Source organism: Dipteris shenzhenensis, chromosome 1 (assembly GCF_047967505.1).
Source record: "Dipteris shenzhenensis isolate YYH24624 ecotype China chromosome 1, Dip_SZ_1.0, whole genome shotgun sequence".
Taxonomy (NCBI): Eukaryota; Viridiplantae; Streptophyta; class Polypodiopsida; order Gleicheniales; family Dipteridaceae; genus Dipteris; species Dipteris shenzhenensis.
Window position 1 is genome coordinate 48839178 of NC_141596.1, and position 18404 is coordinate 48857581.

Genomic DNA, 18404 nt, shown 5'->3' on the forward strand with positions numbered 1-18404 from the left:
AGCACAGACGTTGTATTGTTTTCTTACAGGTGGGGGGGGTGAGGGAGAAAAGGTGGAGATGGTGTATAAGAAGACTTGAGGAGATAAAGCAGGGGATATATATATATATATCTATATAGATAGAGAGAGAGAGAGAGAGAGAGAGAGAGTCTCTGAAGAAGAGTCAACATATTGTCCAATAGGAAAAATGCATTTTCAAAAATTTTTAAAATGCCTGATTTCTGCTTTGCCCAATTTGAAGCATTACCAAAGGGCAGGCCAAAAATAGATCTCAGCGGGCAAAGGCCCTTTGCCTGTGATCTAAAACACACACACACCCCTTCCACTAAAGCACCGTGAGATTAAGGCCGTTGGCCTTTGAACGTGTTAAGAAGAATGTTGAGTTGAATGTCTTAACGTGTAAACTTTGAACAGTTCAACAAACCGAATATTCTTGGAGCGATGGGGAAACACTTTTATTAGCCTATAGTTTTATTTCTGGTGTCGCATTGGTTCCAATAGATAATGCTCGTCGTCATCGTTCCTCGAGTCCTTTGATCTTTGCCTCTTTCGTACGCATCTCCAGCCCTTCTCACCTCATAGCTTCACTTACTCTCCGGGCACACTCGACAATCACTTGGTTGAGTCCTAGAGCTTCAATCTCGGAGTTTCTTCTCAGTCTGTTCTATGATGTTTCCTCCTTGCCCAGTTAGGCTCCTGTGGCTTTTATTTTTGGCTCTGCTGCATCATGTCTGCTCCGGTCAAACTGCTTTACAATCTCGCGTGAAGCTTAATTTCAGTTACACCATGGCGCCATCGGATTATGCACAGGATGCTTTGGAGAACCTTCTACAATCTCCGAACGGTACGTTTCAGCTTCAGTTTGGGACGCTGCCCGGCCAATCCAATCCGCATAGCGTGGGGATTGTACATACTCGATCCGCTACTCTTGTGTGGTACACTTACCGGGTCAGTACTAATCCCGGCCAGTACGATAACTTGGGCGGTAGTTATACTTCGCTATCTCTGAGGCAGGATGGAAATCTTGTGATTACGGTGGAAGGCAAGGGTGTAGATGTTTTGGTTTGGAACAGCGGCACTACAGATCAAGGCGTGCAAGCCATGGAACTGCGGGAGGAAGGGAACTTAGTTTTGTTGAACGCCTCCGGGGGAATTGTCTGGCAGTCTTTCGATCATCCCACCGACACTCTGCTTCCTAATCAGCGGCTTCTTCCTGGGATGACTCTAGTGGTGTCTGCCCGCAATCGATACCCATCCGTCGGAACAAACATTCTGAGACTGGAGCAGCACCGACTGGTTGCCTATGCGGACTATGTGGAGCAGGAGCCGTATTGGCAGCTTCACTTTCCTGACAATCGTCAAGTTGCATATGCTGCCATTGTGAACGGAAGCATCTCTCTTTTCGACAATAATGCAAACATAGTAAGTCACGCAGGCAACACTAGCAATAGTCCCGCCCCAAGTGCGCTGCAGCGTTTCATCATCGCTGATGACGGTAACATGCGGCTCTTCGAGTACATCAATGCGAGCAACTCGTGGGCTCAGCAGTTACAGGTCATCCAGGAAGCATGCGCTCTACCAGACGACTGTGGATTCTACGGCCTCTGTGTTCCCGGCCAGGCTTGCGCCTGTCCTCCCACCTTCAATCTTCTGGTCACACTGAACGGCTGCGTCCCTCCCCGTGGCCTGGTTTGCAACAGTCCTCACGGTAATGACTTTGTCAAAGTTCCCTACGCTTCTTACTTTGCTCTGCCTCTATCATCGCCCCCAAATCTCAGTTTTAAGCAGTGCCAAAGTCTCTGCACGAGCAATTGTTCCTGCCTGGGCTTCTTCTATGCTGCGAATGGATCGTGTCTGGTTACACATCAGATGCGCACCTTCAGTGCGTCTGTGTATGGGAACTACACCCAACAGTATGCTTACGATCTGTATGTAAAAGTACAGGGAAAGCCGCGGTCTCCGCTAGCGATAATCCTGGGGGTATGCATACCCGTAGTGGTGATTGTTTTCTGTTTACTACTATGGCGGTTTGTGAGGTACAACGTGAAGGTAGCGCACGTGGAGGAGGAAGAATTCTTGCTGGGGGCATTACCGGGGCTACCACCGAGGTATTCATACAGGGAGCTGAAGGCGGCGACGAGGGGGTTCAGCGAGAGGATAGGGGGGGGATCGTTCGGGTCGGTGTACGGGGGGGAGCTGGGGGATGGGACGAGGGTGGCGGTGAAGCAATTGGAGGGGGCGATGCAGGGGAAGAAGGAGTTCCATGCCGAAGTAGCGACGATAGGGACGGTGAGGCATTTGAATCTGGTGAGGCTGAGGGGGTTCTGTTTGGAGGGGAAGCACAGGCTGCTGGTGTATGAGCACATGGACAGAGGATCACTGGACGGATTGTTGTTCAAGGAAGGCGGAGGAAGTGACGGACTTTCATGGACGGAGAGGGTGGCCGTGGCCGTCGGAGTTGCGAGAGGATTGACGTACTTGCACGAAGGTAGCCCCGATTGTATCATCCATTGCGACGTGAAGCCCGAAAACATCTTGGTCGATGCTGACGGAAATGCCAAACTGTCGGACTTCGGGCTGGCGAAGCTCATGAGCCGCCGGCAGCAGACTTCGTTCGAGACCAACGTACGCGGCACCCGCGGATACCTCGCGCCGGAATGGCTCACCGGACGGCACCCGATCACCGAAAGGGCCGACGTATACAGCTACGGCGTGGTTCTCTTGGAAATATTATCAGGACGACGGAACTACGACGGTTCCGTCGAGTCCAGCCGGAGTTATCTGCCGGAATGGGCGCTGCGCAGCGCCGGAGATGGCTCCCGGGTGCCGGAAATTCTCGATACGACGCTCGTTCTCGACGCCAACGACGACCTCCTCGCCGACGCTCAGCGTCTCCTGCTCGTCGCCCTCTGGTGCCTGCAAGAGGACCCCGCCTCTCGCCCCGCCATGAGCCGTGTCGTCCGCATGCTCGAAGGCGACCTCGCTATCTCCGTCCCGCCTCCTCCTCCCTCCCCGCCCTTCGACGACGACTCCTTCGCCGGCTCTTCGCCCTTCCAGATCGATGCTTCTCGGCCAGCCGGTGCTCGCCTCACCACCAGCGAAGTCACCCTCCCCTTCCTCCGCCGTGCCTCCCGCTTCTTCTCCTCCTCCTCTTCCTCGTCCAAATCTGCCGTCCCCTATCATGCCTCCACTGCATTCTGATCTTCTGCTCCTGCTCCTCGTCCTCTTTCAAGTCTGCCGTCCCCTATCATGCCTCCATTAGATTCTGATCTTCTCCTCCACCTCTTTTACCGAATCTGCCGCCCCCTATGCCTCCTCGGGATTCTGGCCCCAACGTTGACAGCCTGTTATTAAGGGCTCTGTGATGGTGAGAACAAGCTCTGAATGGTCTACAAGACCGCTTTTTTAACATGTAAGGAGTCTTCTTAAGTTGTAGCCTTCAGTATAGAGTGTATACTATATTAATTTTTTTCCAGAGAAAAGATAATATATATTTATTTATTTTTAAAAAGTACAAAAACAGTGGGTACATGGCGTATTCAATATTGATTCTCGCTTGTTTCATAACAACATAAAAACAAGATGAATTTCATTGAGAGAGAGAGGGGGGGGGGGCTTGAGAGAGAGAGAGAGAGAGAGAGAGAGAGAGAGGGGAGAGGGGAGAGAGAAGAAGAAAGAGAGAGAGAGAGGGGGGGGGGGCAAGGCCAAAGAGGACAAAGTGGACAAAGTCACTAAATGCATGCATTAAAGCCTCTTACAAGGAGCATACTTGGACCAATCATCTTAAAATAAAAAGAAATGTTTAAAAAATACCTATTTTACCTTAGGGAAGCTCCAACCTTCCATAGGTAGGCCAACAACCAATATGGCAAACTTTAATGAAAGGCCGAGTAGTTGAGTTACTACCAAAGAAAGGCAACCATTAACAACACCATCCTAGAAAGGAAGAGTAGTTGAGGTACCACCAAAGAAAGGCAACCATTAACAAAACCTTTCTAAAATGGCCAACTGCCCTCTTTAACCAAATGAAAAATAGATGAGGTAGTAGGTCAGGATTAGGGCAAAATGCTTCATACATGTTTAAGGTGTAATTCTCTTTTTTTAATCTTCTTTAAGGTGTAATTCTCTTTTTTAATCTTCAAAAAAGTTCAGCTTGACCCAATACACTCAAATGAAAGGAACACTAGTTGCTAGTAGGTCAGGATTAGGGTACACAACACATAACTCAAGTTAGGTTTTCAAATACCCTCAAAACGAAAAATAAAAACAAATTAGGCAAAAGATTTTCCTAACTTTCCATAGATGTAACCCACCATTTGAGCCTTTCCATGCCTTTGGCATTGCGTCTCTAATGCTCCTCATAATTATTAGGACCCTTAGCAAAACATGCTAGCTTTCCATAGATGTAGCCGACCATGTGGGCCTTTCCATGCTCTTAGCATTGTGTCTCTAATGCTCCACATCATTAGTAGACCTTAGTAGGGCCAATGTGCTCTCACATTAAAAATGTTATTGATTTCTTTTCTCCTTTTTCCTAGTCATGCTCATAAGTCGCATGACTAAATAACTACTTGGAACACAGCCTTGACCTTCTAATATTGTAGACTTTCAAGTCACTAAACCACTTTGAAAACAACCTAGACTTTCGAGTTAAATAACTACTTGGAACACAGCCTTGACCTTCTAATATTGTAGACTTTCAAGTCACTAAACCACTTTGAAAACAACCTAGACTTTCGAGTCACAGTTATCATTAAGGATGTAACTCTCCTCCACAAATAGAATTGACCTTATAGGTAACCTTCTCATTTAGCTCACGACTCAAAACTATCCTTTCTAGACAACACATGTAGATGCACTCTTCAAACATGTGCTTAGAATATTTATAATATCATAATCATAATCATAATCATAATCATAATGCCTGCTTCCCTAAGGTTCATTGGAAATAACCAATATGAGTCATGAAATTTAAAATGGAAACCTCTAACCCTTTAATAAGACCTAAAAACTATTCCATTTTTAAAAAAGAGTTGGACCCTTGTTTTTAAGCAACATGATTTATGCAAAAAATGATCTAAAAGAAATAACATTTTGAGGATTCATAAAATTCCAAATAAGAATAAAACCCACATGTGTTTGTATATAAAAGTGAAGAATACATTCTACACTTTGCAAGTTGAAAACAAAATGTAGTCATTGGGCTTCAAAAATGCATCATTTCTTCCAAACTTTGTCTCTTTTGTCCTTTTTTTCCCCTTTTTTACCCACGCGCCCACTTGTGTTTCCATCGAGGGGCACATCTTCCTTGGACCTACACTCTTTGAGTAGGACAACCACATAGGTTGGCAGATGCCTGACCACTTGAGCTATGGCTGCACCCCACCCATCTTGTATTATTAATAAAGTGCACCCTTTTTTGTCAAAACAGAAAGAAAAATATTGTCAAGTCTTCTCCTTTCAAGGTCATTAATTTTCACATTACAGGGGGAAGGGGGGGGGTATTGCAATTCAGCTTTTAATTTTGTATACGAGGGACATATTGTGTTCATAACAACATGAAAAAGACTTTTGTCCCTTTCCAAGGCTCCTCAAAGTCCTCTCATGTTACAATTGACTACTTGGAAAGCAACAATGAACCTCAACCTATCATGTTGTACATTTTCAATTCAAGCTTATCGTCAAGGATGTAACTCTCCTTCACCCAACGAAGTCAAGGTTATCATCAAGGATGTAGCTCTGCTCCACCCAATAGAATATACTTTATAGGATGTAGCTCTCCTCCTCCTCTCCTCCACCCACTAGAGTAGAGTATCCTTCCTATTTGGCCCACCACTTAAAACCATCCTTTTTAGACCACACATGAAGACACACTCTTTATACATGTGCTCTACAATTTTTTGCCTAACACATGGTGATGAAAATGCTATTTTTGTTTCATCTACTATGCAATTTAAAATACTACATAGTATATTTATAATGATAATTATTATTATAAATGCCTAAGCTCCATTTGAAATACCCAATATGAGTCACGACATCTAAATGAAGACCTTAGTAGAAACATCAACTAACCCCTTAACAAGACCTAAAAACGATGCGAATTTATGAAAAGAGTTGGACATTAGCTTTTAAGCAATGTGTTTCACAAGCAAACAAGCTTTCCAAAATAATTTTGATGAAAATACATTTTGATAATTTATGAAATTCCAAGAAAGAAAAAAATCCACATATTTTCATTTATGAAGGTTTCCACACTTGCAAAATCAAAAGAAATGTAGTCCTTGGGCTTGAAAAATGCATCGGCTCTTCCAAATTCTTCTCAGAATTCTTGAACATTTGACCTATTAATCGTGGGGCTGTCTAATATAAAAGAGTCCAAATTCAACTTATCAATAGCTCCCTTATCTATATGCATATGCATGTATATGGAGCATGTATGCAAGAAAGGTTTATTTTACCTTGTTATATTGTCAAGCTAAAAATATAACATTCTTTTGCCCAAGATGTGATAATGTCATGAATTACAATGAGAGGTGAATTTTGATCATTGTAAAATATGGGCTTCAAATTTAAAAGTTCATATACTCTCAGTCTTCTCCAAGTTTCTTATGATATGGAAAGCATCCCACATGATACACTTGCACAAACATCTCCTTCTCCAACTCTTTGGTACTCACATAATAAGACAAATATTTATCTAAAAATTTAAGCATTTCCTTCTTTCATCATGCTCTTCAATGATGTCTATTTTGGCACTTATTGCATCTAACGGTGCTTAAGAGGGTGTCTAATTTGAGTTGCAAAACAATATGCATACAGAAATTCAATAAAATTTTAAGAAGATTTCAAAGAAGCACAACAATGAAAAGCATCTTAGTTGTGCATGTACTACATAAACTAGTGCTACAAAATGCCAATCAAGCTCAAACAAATTACAATACAACCTCTAATTTTGCATAACATCTTCACATCCAACAATGCAAGTTTCAACTCTAAATTAACCTAACCCATTTAAATTGAACTAGCATGAATCGACTAAATAAACCATAGATATATCTTAATCCACAAGCCAATAGAGTGAACACCTAACTAAAGCACACAAAATTAACTACTCCTCCTCCCCCTCCCCTCCCCACATGCACGAAACTAACTACTCCTCCTCCCCCCTCCCCTCCCCACACACGCATGTGCACGTGCACGCGCACACCCACACACACATGTGCATGTGCACGCGTGCGGGCACAACCTTGGATCTTGAATTGCCGGAAAGATTCAGCATTTAAACTTTGTATTACAAATTTGGTTAAGATCGACTAGTTTGTTATCCCACATCTGAGCTTTTGCATGAAATAATCCTCTGGTTGAATACTATTTCATTCGATTCTCTGGATGTAAAGGTCTGACTTCTATTTTATCCATTTTAGGTGCTTTTATTCACTTAATCCTAATGATGGATTAACTATATGGTTCTATTTTGATGGGACTATTAAATTTGAAAACACACACACACACACACACACACATGCACATGCACTATGATAAGGGAGCTACTTTCACTTTATTGACAACTCCCTTATCTACAAGCATATGCATGGCATGTATGGAAGAATTTTCATTTTTTCTTATTGTACTGTCAAGAATATTCTTTTGCCCATTAGATGTGATAATTTCATGAGTCACTTTGAGAGATAAATTTTGATAATTGTGAACATTGGGATTTAAGTTTAAAAATGCATTTACTTGGATTTTTCTGTAAGATTTTTTATAATACAGATAGCATGCCATGCAATACATTTGCACAAACATTTGCTTTGGTACTTGCATAACATGTGGTCCATTTTCCTCTTTCTATCCATGCCATCCATATAGATCCTCAAATATTTATCAGGATACTTTATGGAATTTCCTTTTATCATCTATGCTTTCCCATGATGTGCATTTTTTGCAATTATTTCTTCTTATGGTACTTAAGAAGATGGCTTATTTAAGCTACAATACAATATGCACACGAAATTTTTAAATGCTTCTAAAGAACAAAAAATAATAAAAAGCATGCTCGATTACCATTCTCGTCTTTTTGTCATATACCCTTGAGCTTTGCGCATGTACTACATATGCTAGTACTTCAAAGTACCAATTAAGCTCAAACAAATAGCAATGCAACTCTAATTTTGCAAAACATCTTCACACACAATGATGTAACTAGCACCTCTGAAATCAACCAACCCAATTATAATGTAACTAAACTAACCAAACCATAGATATATCTAAATCCACCAACTAGTGGAATGAGCCTGGAATGAGACACCTCATGAAAACACAGAAAACTAACTACGTGTGGGAGAGGAGAGCACACACAAAGGGATAAATAGACACCAGAAGTGGTGGAGCAAAAGCTACTCTAGCTTATTACTCTATCATATATATATGAGTATATATGGGCCCTGTACAAGTGGGCGAGCACACTGCCCTTTACCCCAACAACCTCCCACTTAAAGGCAGTGTGCCTTTAAGGGAGTTTAGTACACATATAATACAATCAGCCATAGGCTGAAAAACAAGATGACCAGACCGTCATCCAAGATCTCATGTCAGATCTCACTGGGAGAGTGAAATCTCACCACCACGTGCTCTTGTGCTAAGTCCATAGCATCCGAACTCTCACTGTGCAAAGAAAATGTCTCTGTACCACCTGTGACCATAAGCACATGCCCTACAATAGACCTCTGCTGGTCTACCCAACCTACATCACCTGCATGCTACTCCTGGAAGCATAAGGACCTAATGTCCACAACCGCTTCCCTATTGCCAAAATCTGCCATAATCATGCTACCAACTCCCACTGCAATGGAAGCAAGAACCATAAGTGTAGCCCCAATGGCAAACATGTGAGAACCAAGTCTCAACACAGTCATGGATGCATGAAGTACTATGGCTGCCATATCAACCATAGCTTGCTGCTCAACTGATCCGTGATTGTCAAACCTGCTGTGTTTCAAGTATGGAGCCAATACAGGCAATGGTGTACTCAGTAACTTCCCCCTCTCCATACTGAAACAACCAAGTATCAGAAGACAAACATCATCAATACCATGTAGCTCCCATTGCAAAGCATCCCTGTCCATAAAGGACCATATGGCAAGTAACCTCAGAAGGATAGCAACCTCTTGAATACTGAGACCATAACCTGTCTCACTGCGCATCACATCCTGAGCTCTCATAACGGTATCAAACCTATGAAGCCAAGCTCGAGGGGACTGCTTCTAGCCATGGAGGCACTTATGAAGCAAACGTATCAATGATTCCTGCCCATACGCAATATGACCTGAGTCAATAACTGCAGAAACCACATCTGTCCTGGCATAACCAACCAATGGATCATACCGGGCATCATTAGCCAAGGTATCCTCCTCACCATGCATAGCCTCATCCTCATCTGCAAGAGGCACTCTGCATCCTGGGAGCAAATTGTAACTGTCCATAGAAGATGCATCAACAATCTCCATAGGAGTATAAACCTATGGAATACTCGAGACATCTAACCATCTCTAACCAAAATCAGGAAGTAATCATGGCTGTCCCAACTTTATAACTTGCTCACCGTGGGAAAAACCTCCCACTCCAAGGGATATGGGCTGCCCCTGCAAAGAATTCGAAGGTATCAGTGCACTTACACCCTCTTGGAACACCACTCTCCTGCTATCCACAGTCCTAGGCTATCTAAACATAGCATCCTCTCTGAAATAGACATTATGGCTGTGTATTAGCTCTCTAGCTGAAGAATCCCATAATTTGTAGTCCCTACTAGACTCACTGTATCCAAGGAAGATACACCTCCTCGATCGGGAACCATGAGCATAAGACTCGCAGCCAAACACACGTAAATGCTCATAACATGCTGCCCTGCCTGTCAAGAAGTCAAATGGCACTCTCATCCAGAGATCTCCTGGGTGACCTGTTAAGCAAGTATGCAGCTGTCTTACATGCATAAGCCCAATAGCATTCGGTAAGACGCATATCATAGCATGCTACCAATCCTGTCCAATAGAATCCAATTTATGCCTTCTGCCAAGGCATCATGAGCAGAAGATGAGGAGTGGTCAACACCCTCCTGATACCAAGTGTATCACATAGATGCTGAAATATAGGAGAGGTAAACTCTGCATCACCATCAGTCATCAACCTCAATAGCTTCTTTCCTGACTGATTTTCAGCATTACCTAAGAAGCACTGAAATGTATCATATACATCATGCTTCTGACAAATTGGATATACCCATATGTACTTTGTAGCAGCATCAATAAATGTCACAAAGTAAGAGGCGCCACCCAGTGAAACGGTAGGCATAGGCCCACAAACTGCACTATGAACCAACTACAATGGCTCAACATACCTCTCACTAACTACCTTCCTCACAAAATAGGATCTTGACTGCTGACCATCATGACAATCATGACATAAAATCTGACATCCAATCACCGAGAATGGGTACATCAGTGGCCAAGAAGGAGGTGTCAGACATAGACAAAAGAATGCCTTCATCACTGCTACTGTGAGTGGAAACCCTGGCATCCACGCCTTGAAGCTCAACATGCTTCTTCTCCTTCTTCTTGTCATTCTTAGCCTTGCTCTTCTTCTTGCATTTTCTTAGCCATTTCCAGCATTACTTTTTCATGTGGCCATACTTTCCACAATAGAAACGTCTAACACAAGTCCAAGAGCTAGACTTGCTCTTGGAATTCCCCCTTGAACATGACCTGTTTCTACCAATTGATCTACCTCTGAAGTGCATATCAAGGCTGTATTTCAGCCCATCAGGGCATTTCAACCCATCATGCTGTAACATAACACTATCATGGTCATACATCTGGCATATACGAGTATAGAACTCATATGCATGGCAATCTACACTATGTACACCATCCTGTACCTGCAATTAGACTGACTTCGAGAGTGATGACTAAATGATAGAGCATGCTTGCTCATCCATGTCATCCCAATCACTCTATTAAATGCTATTAGGCTTGACACCTTTGCATTGAATGGGCTTATGCTACCTCTTTTGCACTAACCCTTTGCCAAAGAGTAGATCCTGGTAAAAAACTACTGCTTGCAATCATGTATGAGCTCACAGTGAGCTCCCATTACCTCCATGACACACTTTGTAGCCTTCTATAAGAAGCTTCTTCACTCCAAAACTAGTAACGTGACTAGATTTTGCACTTTCATCAAGAGAAGAGCCCTTTCCCACAGTGTAGAAGCTCCCTTGAGCTTCTCCTTCTCTCTGATGAAGCTCCCTCTCTGCCGATGGCTATGGAAGCTTTGCACACCACAAGAAGCACATCGACTCGAAGCTCCTCGAAGCTCGAAGCGCCGCCTATGCCCACACACACCACAAGCCTGAAGCCATGGTGCTCTGATACTAGTTGTGGGAGAGAAGAGCACACACAAAGGGATAAAGAGACACTAGAAGTGGTGGAGCAAAAGCTACTCTAGCTTATTCCTCTATCATATATATATGAGTATATACGGGCCCTATACAAGTGGGCGGGCACACTGCCCTTCACCCCAACACTACGCTGCCCCCTATCAAAACAAAACACACACACACACGTGCGCACACGCGTGTGTGCACACACAAATGCATTTGCACAAAAAGGAGAGGGGTTGCGATGGGCCATGATGCAACATAAAGGGAGAGGGGAGGGTGTTGCATGTGTGTGTGTGTGTGTGTGTGTGTGTGTGTGAGAGAGAGAGAGAGAGAGAGAGAGAGGGAGAGAGAGAGAGAGAGAGAGAGAGAGAGAGAGGAGGGGGTGACGTGGGACTCGGGATCGGAAGCCCTCGTGATATCTAATGGGCTGGGTCATTGTTTGCTTGGGTGTAGCCATTTTTGGTGAGGTTCAGGGAGTTTTCTGTATATAGGTATATTGCGTGACCCATAACTTATGCATTGCTCAACAAAATTTGGCAAACTTTATCTTCATGTTGTAGTACACATTCCAACTTGAACATAAGACCAAAAAATTATGGAATAAGGATATGGAATGAGACCGTTAAAGCATTACAAATGCTATGTTGCATGTGAAGCATGCATCCTGAAGACTATAGGATATAGCAATTTATTCAAAAACATCAAAATTTTGTTTTATACATACATGCAACCAAGTAATCATTCAAAAGTACACTACGTGAGCTTCTCCTCAACCCAAGGATACACCTAAATAAGAACATTAGACATGGATTAACAGGCCTCCAATGTTGTGCTCCAATGATGCACACCCATTTGAGGGTGCACTCCATACCTTTTTTTTATTTTTTGAAAACCAAAACGGATTGAAAATATGGAATCCAAACTAGTGGGACTACTACATGGTGGTCTTAAAACATTGATACTTGTTGGTATTGGTATCTAGATTCACCCTAAAATGGAAGAAGTTGAAAAAGTGCAATTTGTGCATGTGCAAAGATCTTTTAATAAATCCAACATATTTATGATTTTGAATTGTTTCTTTTTCCATGCACTTGCTTGCTATATGGCTCATAACCATGCCAAAAGTCATTGCATTTCATAATACATAGCATCAAACCCGATAGCATGCCCTTTGGTGGCCTATTTGTGTTTTGAAGAATTTGAGGCCACATTGCACTCGTTTGGGATATCCAATTCTGCTGATGTGTATAGCTGGAGGAGGGAAAACCAATGGCTGAAAATTTTGCTACTGCATGAGTGACCATCTAATTTACAGGCTCAGATTAGCATTGAGCTAGAATCAAACTGTAATAACAATGAATTTGCATGGGGGACCATCTAGTGCACAAGCTTAGATTAGCATTCAGTCGATTCATCAGGCTATAACAATAGTTCTCGTTCTTATGAATGAGAACTATTGTTATTACAGTCTGATGAACCGATTCAATGCTAATCTGATGTCCTATTTTGATATTACCTTTCTTTAATTGACTATAATAACAATGACTTTGCATGAAGGGCCATCTAGTTCACAGGCTCAGATTAGCATTGAGTCGGAATCAGACTATAATAACAATGACTTTTCATGAGGGACCATCTAATGCGCATGCTCAGATTAGCATTAAGCTGGAGATAGACTGTAAGAACATATCAGACTGTTAGACTTTTCCGATCATCGAGAAATTCTCCCATGGCAACCATCTAGTCACATGTCATGGCTAGACGATGATGTATATGACCGCCTATCCTAAGCTAGGCTACCAGTAAGCTGGGTGTATGTGCCACTACTCCTCCCCCCTCATCCCATTGAATTATTATGATCTTAGCTCCGATGACTGATAAATTCTCCCATGGAAACCATCTAATCGCACGTCATGTCTAGACGATGATGTGTATGACTGCCTATGCAAGACTTGGCTACCAGCAAAATCCAACAAGTGGATTGTGTGCTCTTAGCAAAGATAGGCACCCAGAGTCGCACAAACTAACATAAATGCAGCCATTAATTCATAAGGTGCTCATAATCTACATAATCAAAATAAGTATTAAAAAAATCTGCATGCCGCACATTTTTTTATTAGCGAAATGATTAAATAGAAGCACTTGATTTGGATAATTGACCACTTGATTTTAAATAACCAAATTTCATGATACTAGACACATAAAACAATGGACAACACATGTCTGTCAAATAAAATGGATACAATCACTATGATAACCCAACTAGTAGAGTACAAAATTGATCTAAGAACTAAGAAGAATTAATTGTATGCAAGAAGTTATGGGCTAGTGCTCGTGGAGCATGGGAAATTTTCATTTATTATACGGAGAGAGCTATAGATAATGTGATATTTTGCATAGATGTACATTGTTTAGCTTTTAGTGATTAAGTTGCTTTTAGCTTGCTAACTTGTAGCATTGGTGTGCCCCAACATAGAAATTCATGCACTTGTAACTTATATCACCCCAAAAACTAACAATAGGAATGTAATTGAAGTCTTTAATAAAGACAATGTTTCATAGATAGGAACACAATGTTCGATGGATGGTAGCTATGAGTGAACATTAGGTCGTACTTAAGAGATCATCTTCCTTTGCAAGGCAATCAAGATAGATACAAATCTCTTTTTGAAGGCAAGAGATAATTCTACAAATAGGTAAAGAACATGCTTGTCATAAAGGGAAGGGGGTGGGGGGGCATGGTGGGGGTTCTTCCATGAAAGTAGAACTTGTAATTATCGATATGGATGTGAAAAGATTGTGCCACCTTTGTATAATAGATGGTCCTAAGGATGTAAATAATGGATGGGTGGTTCTCTATTATAGAATATAATGGCATGGCATATATGCTTTTAAAGTAAGTTTTCCCTTGAGGGCACCCATAGGCATGTCTCTCTTTAGATCATGCATCTTGTTTTGGAGCTTATGTGGATGAATCAACAAGTATGAGAGAGTAAAGATCATGCACTTGCATGGACTAATTTTGGAGCTTGTGTGAATGAATCATGTATGAGAGAGAGAGAGAGAGAGAGAGAGAGAGAGAGAGAGAGATCAACCGCCACACCAACATGCCATGTCATCTACCATGTGTCTTGCCAACTCAGCACTACCATGTGGCGAGAGAGAGAGAGAGAGAGAGAGAGAGAGAGAGAGAGAGAGAGAGAGAGAATCATATTTGCATCAAAAGTAGAAAAAGCTAGGTCTTGATGGGCATGCATGAAATAATGAAGGACCACATGAACAAGTGACATTGGGGGCTATAAGGAGAGATTGTGGGACCCTACGAAGAGGGAAGGTAGATCTCATTGCACTCTCAAGAGGTTTGTGCCTCCTTTGATGCCATTGTAGACCTGACACACCATCTTATTGTTAGTTATGTATTTTAGAATGACTTTGTGGATGTAAAAACTCTTCCCAGCTTGGTGCAAAGCATGAGGTAGTCTACCAATAGAGATGCAACCAATTACTATAGCAATCATAGGTGTCAACACCAATTCATGACAGAGTCCTATGTAGTCTCACGGTGTGACTAAAGAGCACATAGGAAGATATGTGAATACAAAAATGAGGGGGCTAAGTAGTTGTTTTTAAAATAAATTCTATTTAATGTGGAAAAAGCCCCAAGACTCAGGGTTTTTAAGGCAAGATTACACCATGCATAGTGTCTGAAGAAATCGGAGGGGGTCGAGGCCTACTCCAGCAGTAGCAAGGCATGGTGAAGATCTAGGGTTAAAAATAAAAGTGCCACTCTCAAACTTGTAGAGACATTGAAGAAGAAAGGAAAGCATCTCGATTGCCTGAGGAAAATGGTCAAGCAGCCCTCGAAGACCCCTACATGATAGAGGACCAAATAAAGGCTTAAATAGTTTTTGAAAACATGTTTCAATTCGATTAGAAAATGTCAAAAAGGAGACGTGGCATAGGGGGGGTGTGAGGGGCACATGACGATGAGTCTAGGTAATAACCAAGGGTGACATGGAGGATGTGGCAAGTGACATGGAGGATGTGGCATGTGACGTGGACAGGGAACTAAAGTTAGGAGTGACAATGTCTATTGAGACTGGCAACTCAATGCTCCAGCTCTGGTGGTGATGGCTTTGGCTCTGGCGATGGTGATTTTAGATTGGAAAGCAACATCTTCTTGCGAGACTCAATTAATCGACATGAAATTCTGGTTTATGTAAACAGCCGCATTATCTTTACCCTAGAAATTTGGTGAACATGCACTTTAGGCTTGCTACCCATGGATATATTGCCATGAGTGGCATTGTTCCCAATATGGACTATGGTGGTGATGTCTGATTTGCTATTTGTTTTGGCATCAAATTTCATGTTTGTTCTAGTAATTCCCTCGGGCGATGTATTAAGTGGATGTTCTTTTTGCTCCACCCATCTGGTTAGAGGGGTCAAACTATAACCTATGGTTGGCCTACCCCACTGGACCAAGGCAATAGTTCCAACAAATGCTATAAAACCTCGATCCACCCTCACCAATTTGGCTCTTGGACTCACCATAAGCATCTGGAATTTGGGCATTTGAATTATGTCCTCCACCAATGGTGGATCTTCAAGATGGAGTTTGGCATCTACTGATTGATTTGATCAACACTGCTTCACTACCAGAAGCACTCCAATCTGTGTCATGCTTGAAGTCTTGTATTATAGATTTGGCAACCTTGGGCATCTTTGTTTGACATGCAGCCTTATGCATTTGAATTTCCACTCCCCCCATCTTAGAAATATCACTGTCAATTAAAGAAATCCAAAATGGTACCTAATTCTAGAATTGTATGGAACTATGATAGTCTGAAATCACTAGATTGGGGCGATCGGAGCTCCAAACCGGAATTATTTTGAACCCATCTTTCCAGAGCCTTATTTCTTAGATTGAAAACACTGCCATTGGTCTTGAATTTCCATTTTTTATGTATCCTACCCATTTTTCTATGACTTCCTTGGTCTCCAAAATTGATTAGACCCCTCAAATCTAGAGGATTGCCAATGTTAATTGGTTGAAATGGCTCCAAATCATGCAAGGTTGAAATTGGTTGAATGTGCTCGGACTAATTTTTAGAATGGAAAATGTAGAACTAATAATCATACTTGAATTGGAAACAAATATGATCTTCTCAAATACTAATGCAAAAAGAAATCGATATGATTCATCTTTAAGATCACTCAATACAACAATGCATCCTCCATGATTTAGAAAGAGAAAGTATATGAGTAGTAGACAATAGTATTCGTTCATTTATCACAAAAGTTGGTATTCAAAAGACTATTTATCTACAACATGCACATTGCATTACAAGAGAATAATAATATACAAATAGTCCATATCCCAAAATCATAAAGTGAGAGTCCCAAAGGTGCCATTGGATATATTTTGGGACTTAATTTTATTTCGACTGAATATGGACTAGATAAATATGTAATTATCTTGTAATACTTTTTTCTAACCCTAAAATTTTATCATGTTTCTAAAATGGAACTATAAATTTTGTGCACATTTTTAAAAAACAACTAGATTTACCTTGATTTTTAGAGAATCTCTAAAACAAAACGTTTGCAACTACCCAGCTAATCCTCAATAGTGTTTTGAAAAGGAAAGGTGCTTATAAATGGTAGTAGACTTTGGGTATTTGAGCACTTTTGGCACAAAATCTCTGAGCCTTCAAAGTATTATGGCTTCTCCACATGGTAGTGTGACCTTAGCACGAAATAAAGAAGCATCATTATTGGAAATGAAAGGTTTGTGGATCTACCCTCATTCAAATAGAGAGTCTCTTATAGAAAGGGCACTTATGGCTACATTGACTGCTCATAATCAGCTAGGCAATGTATTCCATTAGCAAGGAAGAATCTAGTTTCCCCAAATGTGCAGCACTTTTCCAGTAGCATGGGGTATCCTTGCTCAAACACAATGAATGTCACCTTGAAGTAAGTCTTTCTTATCTTAAAGCATATATTCTTTAGCATATCCTTTTGCATCATTAGTCCTTTTCTCATCCACCATACAAATATTCAAGGGTATTAGTTTCAAGTTCTTCAGTTTGTTTGGACTTCTTTTGAGATGCTGCAGACTTGAGATCCTCAATAGGTTTTCTTTTATCTAGTATCTATTTTCTATCTTAATGGATCCTAGCTCCAATTAAGAGAATGTATGATAATTCAATACAAGCTTCTTCTTAGAGTGTGCACACTCTACTATCTTGCATTTCTGCCTCCATGGATCATGACCTAATCAAAGCTATTGGAGAGGATGAAGCTTTGGTAGATGAACTCTTGAATAAACGTAGGTCATCATTGTGTAGGACAATGAGGATCTTAATAGTATTGTGTGCTGATGTCTTCAATTTTTTGAGGAAGTTGTGTGGCCAATGCTTTCTTTACCCAAGATTTATTGTTGGTCCCAATAGTATTTTTGACGATTTAAGAGATGATGTGGTAGTTCCTATATAGAATATTTCCAAAATGCATTTGATGATGCTAGCTCAATGTTCAAATGGGATTGGCATTCAAGTTTGGCAAGGTATTTTCTTTCCTTCCTAGTAGACAAGTGGAGATTGACTATGCTATGATCGTGGAAGTTTAACAATATCTCTATCATTGCCCCCATTTCTTTAAAATAGTAGGTGTTCCTTGCTCACCTACCTTCCTCTACATTGGAGAAATGTAGGCTTAATGCATTAAATGGGATTCACTTAATTCCTATTAACTAGCTTTACATTGTAAAAGTCTTTTTAGATGGTTTATAGGGAACCATCTAAATGTTCTTCCCCAATGGGAATATACACCCCACAATAAATGAATCATGAATTTCAAGGAGGAGGATAGTGATACTTGTTGGAGGATCAAGGTAAGGAAGTAGAGTGCAGAAGATAGCTAATTATATACTACATTGTATCGAACATAAAGATGGATATATACA

At 41.4% G+C, this 18404-nt stretch overlaps 1 protein-coding gene across 1 annotated transcript; it reads left to right on the plus strand.

Annotated features, from left to right (window-relative positions):
• Positions 1-429: 429 nt before the first annotated feature.
• LOC147905963 (G-type lectin S-receptor-like serine/threonine-protein kinase SD2-5) lies at positions 430-3431 on the plus strand. The gene has a single exon (XM_087375931.1). It carries the CDS (start codon positions 667-669, stop codon positions 3199-3201), a length of 2535 nt encoding a protein of 844 aa, XP_087232057.1. The 5' UTR covers positions 430-666; the 3' UTR covers positions 3202-3431.
• The last annotated feature ends 14973 nt before the right edge of the window (positions 3432-18404 follow it).